The following is a 9,588-nucleotide window of genomic DNA, read 5'->3' on the forward strand; positions in this document are numbered from 1 at the left end:
TTGTTGTCGTTGGGGTAGTGGTTGTTGTCGTTGAGATACTGTTTATTGTAGTTGGGGTAGTGGTTGTTGTAGTTGGGGGAGTGTTTGTAGTTGTTGTTGTTGTTGGGGTAGGGATTGTTGTAGTTGGGGTAGTGGTTGTTGTAGTTGGCGTAGTGGTTGCTGTTGTTGGGGTCGTGGTTGTTGTCGTTGAGATACTGTTTATTGTAGTTGGGGTAGTGGTTGCTGTTGTTGGGGTCGTGGTTGTTGTCGTTGAGATACTGTTTATTGTAGTTGGGGTAGTGGTTGTTGTAGTTGGGGTCGTGGTTGTTGTCGTTGGGGTAGTGGTTGTTGTAGTTGGGGTAGTGGTTGTTGTAGTTGGGGTAGTGGTAGTTGTAGTGGGGGTAGTGGTTGTTGTAGTTGGGGTAGTGGTTGTTGTCGTTGGAGTAGTGGTTGTTGTAGTTGGGGTAGTGGTTGTTGTAGTTGGGGTAGTGGTTGTTGTAGTTGGGGTAGTGGTTGTTGTAGTTGGGGTAGTGGTAGTTGTAGTGGGGGTAGTGGTTGTTGTAGTTGGGGTAGTGGTTGTTGTAGTTGGGGTAGTGGTTGTTGTAGTTGGGGTAGTGGTTGTTGTAGTTGGGGTAGTGGTTGTTGTCGTTGGGGTAGTGGTTGTTGTCGTTAGGGTAGTGGTTGCTGTTGTTGGGGTCGTTGTTGTTGTAATTGGGGTCGTGGTTGTTGTAGTTGGGGTAGTTGTTGTTGGGGTAGTGCTTGTTGTAGTTGGGGTAGTGGTTGTTGTCGTGGTTGTTGTAGTTGGGGGAGTGGTTGTAGTTGTTGTTGGGGTAGTGGTTGTAGTAGTTGGGGTAGTGGTTGTTGTCGTTGGCGTAGTGGTTGCTGTTGTTGGGGTTGTGGTTGTTGTCGTTGAGATACTGTTTATTGTTGTTAGGGTAGTGGTTATTGTAGTTGGGGTCGTGGTTGTTGTCGTTGGGGTAGTGGTTGTTGTCGTTGAGATAATGTTTATTGTAGTTGGGGTAGTGGTTGTTGTAGTTGGGGGAGTGTTTGTAGTTGTTGTTGTTGTTGGGGTAGGGATTGTTGTAGTTGGGGTAGTGGTTGTTGTAGTTGGCGTAGTGGTTGCTGTTGTTGGGGTCGTGGTTGTTGTCGTTGAGATACTGTTTATTGTAGTTGGGGTAGTGGTTGTTGTAGTTGGGGTCGTGGTTGTTGTCGTTGGGGTAGTGGTTGTTGTAGTTGGGGTAGTGGTTGTTGTAGTTGGGGTAGTGGTAGTTGTAGTGGGGGTAGTGGTTGTTGTAGTTGGGGTAGTGGTTGTTGTAGTTGGCGTAGTGGTTGTTGTGGTTGGGGTAGTGGTTGCTGTTGTTGGGGTCGTGGTTGTTGTCGTTGAGATACTGTTTATTGTAGTTGGGGTAGTGGTTGTTGTAGTTGGGGTCGTGGTTGTTGTCGTTGGGGTCGTGGTTGTTGTAGTTGGGGTAGTGGTTGTTGTAGTTGGGGTTGTGGTTGTTGTCGTTGGAGTAGTGGTTGTTGTAGTTGGGGTAGTGGTTGTTGTAGTTGGGGTAGTGGTTGTTGTAGTTGGCATAGTGGTTGTTGTAGTTGGGGTAGTGGTTGTTGTCGTTGGTATAGTGGTTGTTGTAGTAGGGGTCGTGGTTGTTGTCGTTGGGGTAGTGGTAGTTGTAGTTGGGGTAGTGGTTGTTGTCGTTGGCGTAGTGGTTGTTGTCGTTAGGGTAGTGGTTGCTGTTGTTGGGGTCGTTGTTGTTGTAATTGGGGTCGTGGTTGTTGTAGTTGGGGTAGTTGTTGTTGGGGTAGTGCTTGTTGTAGTTGGGGTAGTGGTTGTTGTCGTGGTTGTTGTAGTTGGGGGAGTGGTTGTAGTTGTTGTTGTTGTTGGGGTAGTGGTTGTAGTAGTTGGGGTAGTGGTTGTTGTCGTTGGCGTAGTGGTTGCTGTTGTTGGGGTTGTGTTTTTTGTCGTTGAGGTACTGTTTATTGTAGTTAGGGTAGTGGTTGTTGTAGTTGGGGTCGTGGTTGTTGTCGTTGGGGTAGTGGTTGTTGTCGTTGAGATACTGTTTATTGTAGTTGGGGTAGTGGTTGTTGTAGTTGGGGGAGTGTTTGTAGTTGTTGTTGTAGTTGGGGTAGTGGTTGTTGTAGTTGGCGTAGTGGTTGCTGTTGTTGGGGTCGTGGTTGTTGTCGTTGAGATACTGTTTATTGTAGTTGGGGTAGTGGTTGTTGTAGTTGGGGTCGTGGTTGTTGTCGTTGGGGTCGTGGTTGTTGTAGTTGGGGTAGTGGTTGTTGTCGTTGGAGTAGTGGTTGTTGTAGTTGGGGTAGTGGTTGTTGTAGTTGGGGTAGTGGTTGTTGTAGTTGGCATAGTGGTTGTTGTAGTTGGGGTCGTGGTTGTTGTTGTTGGGGTAGTGGTTGTTGTAGTTGGGGTAGTGGTTGTTGTAGTTGGCATAGTGGTAGTTGTAGTTGGGGTAGTGGTTGTTGTAGTTGGGGTAGTGGTTGTTTTAGTTGGGGTAGTGGTTGTTGTAGTTGGCGTAGTGGTTGTTGTGGTTGGGGTATTGGTAGTTGTAGTTGGGGTAGTGGTTGTTGTAGTTGGGGTAGTGGTTGTTGTAGTTGGCGTAGTGGTTGTTGTGGTTGGGGTATTGGTAGTTGTAGTTGGGGTAGTGGTTGTTGTAGTTGGGGTAGTGGTTGTTGAAGTTGGGGTAGTGGTTGTTGTAGTTGGGGTGGTGGTTGTTGTAGTTGGGGTAGTGGTTGTTGTCGTTGGGGTAGTGGTTGTTGTAGTTGGGGTAGTGGTTGTTGTCGTTGGGGTAGTGGTTGTTGTCGTTGGGATAGTGGTTGTTGTAGTTGGGGTAGTGGTTGTTGTAGTTGGGGTCGTGGTTGTTGTCGTTGAGATAGTGTTTATTGTAGTTGGGGTAGTGGTTGTTGTAGTTGGGGTCGTGGTTGTTGTCGTTGAGATACTATTTATTGTACTTGGGGTAGTGGTTGTTGTAGTTGGGGTCGTGGTTGTTGTCGTTGGGGTAGTGGTTGTTGTAGTTGGGGTAGTGGTTGTTGTAGTTGGCGTAGTGGTTGTTGTGGTTGGGGTATTGGTAGTTGTAGTTGGGGTAGTGGTTGTTGTAGTTGGGGTAGTGGTTGTTGTATTTGGGGTAGTGGTTGTTGTCGTTGGCGTAGTGGTTGTTGTCGTTGGGGTAGTGGTTGCTGTTGTTGGGGTCGTGGTTGCTGTCGTTGAGATACTGTTTATTGTAGTTGGGGTAGTTGTTGTTGTAGTTGGGGTCGTGGTTGTTGTAGTTGGGGTAGTGGTTGTTGTCGTTGGCGTAGTGGTTGTTGTCGTTGGGGTAGTGGTTGCTGTTGTTGGGGTCGTGGTTGTTGTCGTTGAGATACTGTTTATTGTAGTTGGGGTAGTGGTTGTTGTCGTTGGCGTAGTGGTTGTTGTCGTTGGGGTAGTGGTTGCTGTTGTTGGGGTCGTGGTTGTTGTCATTGAGATACTGTTTATTGTAGTTGGGGTAGTGGTTGTTGTAGTTGGGGTCGTGGTTGTTGTCGTTGGGGTAGTGGTTGTTGTTGGGGTAGTGGTTGTTGTCGTTGGCGTAGTGGTTGTTGTAGTTGGGGTAGTGGTTGTTGTAGTTGGGGTAGTGGTTGTTGTCGTTGGCGTAGTGGTTGTTGTCGTTGGGGTAGTGGTTGTTGTCGTTGGCGTAGTGGTTGTTGTAGTTGGGGTAGTGGTTGTTGACGTTGGCGTAGTGGTTGTTGTCGTTGGGGTAGTGGTTGTTGTTGGGGTAGTGGTTGTCGTTGTTGCAGTGAGCGTGTTACACAAACTAGTGTCACAACAGGCTGGTCCACTGATATTGGTCAAAGAATTTGACATGAAAGGCAGTGTCCTCAGGCTGGTAGCAGCTGCGCACATATGTAAAGATGCACAGCCAAAGATGGGAAAAGTGCCGCTCTCATTTGTCACTAAAGATGAAACACAATCGTAGGTTTGTTAGTAGGATAATTTCCTTTTGATGACAGTAGTTTAACATTATTTGTTGCCATGGTTACAGTGGTGCAGTATTTTAACATCGCACCTTATTACTGACATGTACACGTGTACTTCAGGACCTAGTGACATCACTGATTTCACTGTTTTATGTTCTCACGTATGCAACAGAGAATATGTGTGATCAAATCCAACCACACCCTTCAACTATACTGGTTGTTTTCAGAGGTGATACAGGCCTGAAACTTTCAACCAGCACAATTTAAAGTCCACAATTTAAACATACGTTCACGTCAGTAAAAATGTTGAACTAAATCTAACTCAATTAATGAGTTTGCTCAATGTTTATTGTTGTGCAGTATTTATCTCATGTTTTCAAAGCTGTTAATATTTCTTAGTTCAATGATTATCAAAACAAAGAATTGTTCATTTTAGTCATTTTGGAATCAAAGAAACTCTCAAAATGAGCAAAAATGTTTCGACCTTGTCAAATGTTGGAGTTTTCTGCTTTTCTCTGTCTTAGTAAATAAAACATTTTTTAGTTGTGGACAAAGCAAGAGACTTTTATAATCACGTTGAGTTCCAGGAAATCGTGATGGAAAATAACAAACAGATTAACTGAGAAATAATCAATAGTTTGGTCAACGGGTCAAGATGGAACTAATTTGAACTACTTTATCTGCTGTGTGCTCTTTAAATCTAAAACATTATGATGATCTTTAGATCATGAGAAAGTAAACATTTCATAAAAAGAGATAAGGCAGTAAAAAGTAAGTTTTTAATCTTTGAATCCATGTTATGGATCATAAATACAGAGTAACACAGATGATACAGATTTAATTAAAGTGCTTTAAATGTTTATTACATGAGTAAATACATGTATATCTTAACTCTTCACTCTTGGTATATGGTATGGTATATGTTAAAAATACTAGTAAAAAGGTAGTAGAATAGGTTTGAAGTAATCTTGGTTTAAATGCAGTATATAAGAAGAAGACTTACGACTGGCTTGAAAGCAGCGATCCTCTGTTCCCTTACATTGTAATGAAAGGCTGCAATCAGAGGTGAAGGGGCTACAAATGTGACACTTTAGACTGTTATCTGCTGGAGCCGCAGGGTCTGAAACAGACAAAAAATAATTGTATTTATTAGAGGAAGAGAGAAGATGGAAGTGTTGTGGATTAAAAATAGAACATGTCAGAAGAAGGATGCAGATTAATGAGATAGTCATCTACATCTACTTACAAGGCAGAGTGACGGAGTTGCAGCTGTCTGTGCTGCAGCATGTAGCACTTGCAAGTGAACTCAAATCACCCAAGTTAACTGAAAATGTCTGAGAGCCTGTGGATGGACACAGGGAGGGGGGGGCACAGGCCTTGTAGATTTGCTGTCCAGGAGTCCCAATTACAACGGCTGCAGAGTCAAAGTGCAGTTTGTTAATGGTGATGGAAAGCACACGTCACTTTGCAGTACATGTATTTCACTGGAAAGTAACTTGTACAGAAGTTTACCTTGAATGGAAGCTGTGATACACATCGTCTCTGTTACACATGTAACTGCTGCTGTGGTTGAACAGTTAGGATTTGTGCAAGTTTCACACACAAGTGCTTCACCTGCAATGTGGAGAAAAATAGTCCGTGATATGATGATCTGATCTAAGTTGTGGTTCATAAAGGCTCAAAAATCTTCTTACTGTTCAAAAGGAGTTTCAGACATATGGGTTGTAATTTAAATATAAATAGACACTACATACATGACTCTAAATTATTTCATCTGTTTCCTACCTGTTTAGTCTGTTTCTTGTACTGCTGTACTGTAGCTTATGAATTTCTCCTCTGAGGATCAATAGAGCCTCCTTATATTTTCAAGGATATTAAATTACTTCTTTTAAGTGGAACAAACAGCTGGTGAATATTATTGTGAAAGTATTTAAAAGTAGATTTAAAAGAGGTTCTGTTATAGCTGCTGAATTGGTATGATAGAGATAATTAGTTACCTGTGCTGGAGAGCACCCAGATGAGAGTCAGAGAAAGAAGCAGCTTCATCATGATGAACAGGTAAGTTCAGCAGATTCCTTATACGACCTCTCATCAACACGGAGGCACTTTATATACTCTACAGGTGTTGAACGCCTGTATGACTGATACATGTCTGAATATCTCAGGGATTGGGCGTTTTTCCATTTATACAGCATGATCATTCCAACTGTCAGTCTCTCTTTTGTCACACAGGAAAACATGTCAACACACATCAACACACCCATTTTAACTTTGACAGGATTAACCTCTTTTGGGTTGTGCACCAAAAACAAAAAGCATAAAACACAGACCTACATTTCCCTCAGGATCATTTGAGTATCTAGACATCAATATAGACTGGTAGACGTTCATCTGTCACCAACTGATTTCCTTACGTCTCTATGTTCATTTGTATGGAAATAGTTTAACAGCAGGACAAACAATAACCTGCAAAAAGCTCAGCTTCTGCTAACTTGATCAAAACTACACAACCAAATTAAAGAACTTGAATGTAAATGTAGTGTTTTACTTAAATGATGTGCCATGTTTCAGTACATGTCCATCCTGTCTGTCCTCAGAATCAGCATCTGCCCGGACTTTGTCTGTACAGTATTTTCCTCTCCTTTTGGAAAAGTACTCTTTGAATTATTTTCTATCATATGTTGCTTTTAGACCTGCACTGAAGTCCACACATTTTCCTGAAAATGTCCAGAGGGGCTGTGAGGACACAAATGTCTGAGTCAGTTTCTCTGGACATTTTCTGGAACTTTTCTTGCCAGTTAAATGTCTGGAAAATGTCAGAGTGAGTCCATGTGAGAGTACAGCAGGAAAATGTCACAGTGAGCGAGTGGACGTGTTGGTGAGGTTTCTAACACGTGACGGACGTGAAACTGGAATAATACAAATATCTCATGGATATTTATACCACATGTCTGACCTCCTGCCGCTCCACCCAGCATCCCCCCCTCGCCTGAAAGCTGTGGAGATTTCCTTCTTGTTGACATTGTTTTTGCCTTGGTCACACTATTTCTGTGTCGGAACACATCATGGAGTGTAATTACAGGGAAAGCAATGATGCATTTCATACTTTATCACTTCTGACAAGGTGCTTATGTTTTTGTCAGCATTTTTTTTTTTTGTTTGTTTGTTTGTCTGTCACTCAGCAGAAAAACATTAAATGTGTCACGTGTTCCATAGTTTTACTGCTACAGCTTTTAGTTAAAATGTTCTAGCCAGGTGTAGCCTATTGACTCTGAAACCGGGCAGGACCTGAACACGAATATTATTCAAAACATTTCATCTGAAATGGGTGGGTGCCGTCACGCTCAGGTTGAGTATCCACAGATGCTCAGCCGAGGGTAAAAATCTGACATCAAACTATTTTTTTTACTTCTCTTATGCAACCGTCTCCTGATACAGCTTTCACTGAACATTTTTATGTTCAAAATATAACGTCGAGCTTTCAACTTATGAAGACATGGCATTCATCAATATAAGAAAACAGATGCAAACAATTCTGCCGTTTACGAACACGCCGTGAATCTGACATATCGGACCGTTTTCTTAGAAAAGATTTAAAGAACAAAGTTACAAAAAATCGTAAGAAAATATTGGTGAATGAGGCCCAATGAGATTTGAGAGTTATTGGCAATAATGGACGACGGCGAGATTCTCAAACAAGTTGCGGGTTGGAAAGTGACTGATGGAATTTTTACATCATGTCCGGCCTCCTGCTGGTTCACCCGTCATCCACCCCTAAAACACAGTATATGTCACATATGAACATTCATGAACGCTTTGAGAAAGAAAATGTTTTGAGAAGAGAATTAAAAAAAAAAAAAAAGCAGAGCTCCATTCACAGATCAAAGTGAACGCCAAGGTACGTAGGGGATTCACCCACATCTGCAAACTAGTCCGGGTGCGATTGCTAAGACAGAACCGGTATTGTCAGTGTAGAGTGATGGAGCGGGGAAAATTAGGTATTGCAATAACGCCACCTGGGGAATTCCACCTCCAGGAAATAACCAAACCCTATTGTTTGCAACTGCACAGGTTCGTAGATATCACTTGTAGAAAAGAAACAACTTTTATTCAACTCGATAAATGCATAATTCAACAAAAAGCAAAATGAAACAACAACCACCAGAACACAAATTATCATATGAAATTAAACACTTAGACAAGGGAAAAGGACCGGGCTGGGACTTACCACGGCGACAAAAACCAAAGGAAAAAGGGAAGGATTAATAAACTAACCACCCGCAAATAAACAAAACGGGTCGTGAAGAAAACGCCACCACCAGGGATTGGGTCGCCGTCTCAGGTCCGCAGCACCTGTCCAACAATAAAAATATAATTAAAACATGTCACAAGTGTTAATCAATGCTGGTGAAAATGAACAAAACATTAAAAACAAAATGTACAAAATGATTATTACGTCAACTCAGGTAACAAAAAATGGGATTAGAACAATATCAATAGAAGTCAGGCGTCCCTCTGAGGTGGTCACTCCAAGCTTCTAATCAAATGAGCATAGAGAGCCACAGTGAAAGAGGGAGAGAGACAGAGAACACTTCCATAAAAGCCAGAACAGTTCCTTAACAGCCAGAACAGCAGGGCAGTCAGAAGCCTGGTGGCCAATGACGGCCGACAAAGGACCATGAACAAATTTAGTAAATAAAATGACTAATACACAATTTCGGGAATATTGGGACCATACGTACCACCTTGTCCAGCCAAAGCACAGCCACACAGTGACCCGGAGGGTGAGAGTCTCCACGGCCGTAACTGAAACAGGCTGTAGCGCAACAGGCACAACAATCATCAGCTGGGATAACATAGTCCAGAGAGATAGGCAGACAAGGCTACCTACCTAGCAGACCCGCATCTGTGCCCAGAAGGTCCCTGGCAGAGCAATCCCACTCCAGTGGTCAGCCGCACTACAACGAGTAGGGCATGTGTCACCGATATGCACACAATGGCCATGAATGACAAGGCGATGGCAGAGCGCATTACCTTTGTATAGGGTATGTCCGAGCGGTGCGCTGGCTGCCGCGCCAAACACCAGCTCCGCCACGGCAACAAATCGACTTCGTCCATGCCAAACAAAAGACTCCGCCACAGGAAACGAGCGGAAACGGAAGGAGGGAGAGCTATGCACGGCCGCTTCCTTAAATATGGGGGCGCACGACGTCTCCTAGCAACCAGCATGCCATGAAAGCAGGCACAGCACCACGCAGTGGCAGGGAGGGAGTGCACCTCCGGCTACATCAGCATCGGGCCGCAACCTCCCCAGTAAAGAGGATAGAGCTAATCTATTATCATCATCATCATCAGACCAATAGTTGTCACATCTCATGGGAAGAATGAACACATCATTTCCAGTTACAGTACAAAGTCTCATGTCTGTAGCTCCTTTCAGCTAACAGCAACTCCAGCAAAGGAATAAAATGGCAGATAAAGGTTAATAGGTTAAACCCGAGCACCGGCCAATATGGTGCATCAGATTTTGGTCCATACCCCCAGAACATGTGCACCAAGCTTAGTGGGATTCTGTCCTCCAGGTGCACACAAACACAAACACAGTTGACATGTGTGACATTGTTTTGGCCTTGGTCACACTATTTCTGTGTC

General features: G+C 43.4%; 1 protein-coding gene across 1 annotated transcript in view; it reads right to left on the minus strand.

Moving 5' to 3' along the window:
- LOC117775640 (phospholipase A2 inhibitor and Ly6/PLAUR domain-containing protein-like) overlaps positions 1-6,085 on the minus strand; it is a 28,472-nt gene extending 22,387 nt beyond the window's left edge. The window contains exons 1-4 of the mRNA XM_034608973.1: positions 5,934-6,085; positions 5,449-5,550; positions 5,183-5,350; positions 4,940-5,056 (exon numbers count right to left, since the gene is read on the minus strand). Coding sequence (XP_034464864.1) covers positions 4,940-5,056; positions 5,183-5,350; positions 5,449-5,550; positions 5,934-5,985 — 439 coding nt within the window. The 5' untranslated portion in view covers positions 5,986-6,085. The remainder of the gene's footprint in view (positions 1-4,939; positions 5,057-5,182; positions 5,351-5,448; positions 5,551-5,933) is intronic.
- Between the last annotated feature and the right edge of the window lie 3,503 nt (positions 6,086-9,588).

This window comes from Hippoglossus hippoglossus, chromosome 15, assembly GCF_009819705.1.
Source record: "Hippoglossus hippoglossus isolate fHipHip1 chromosome 15, fHipHip1.pri, whole genome shotgun sequence".
Taxonomy (NCBI): domain Eukaryota; kingdom Metazoa; phylum Chordata; class Actinopteri; order Pleuronectiformes; family Pleuronectidae; genus Hippoglossus; species Hippoglossus hippoglossus.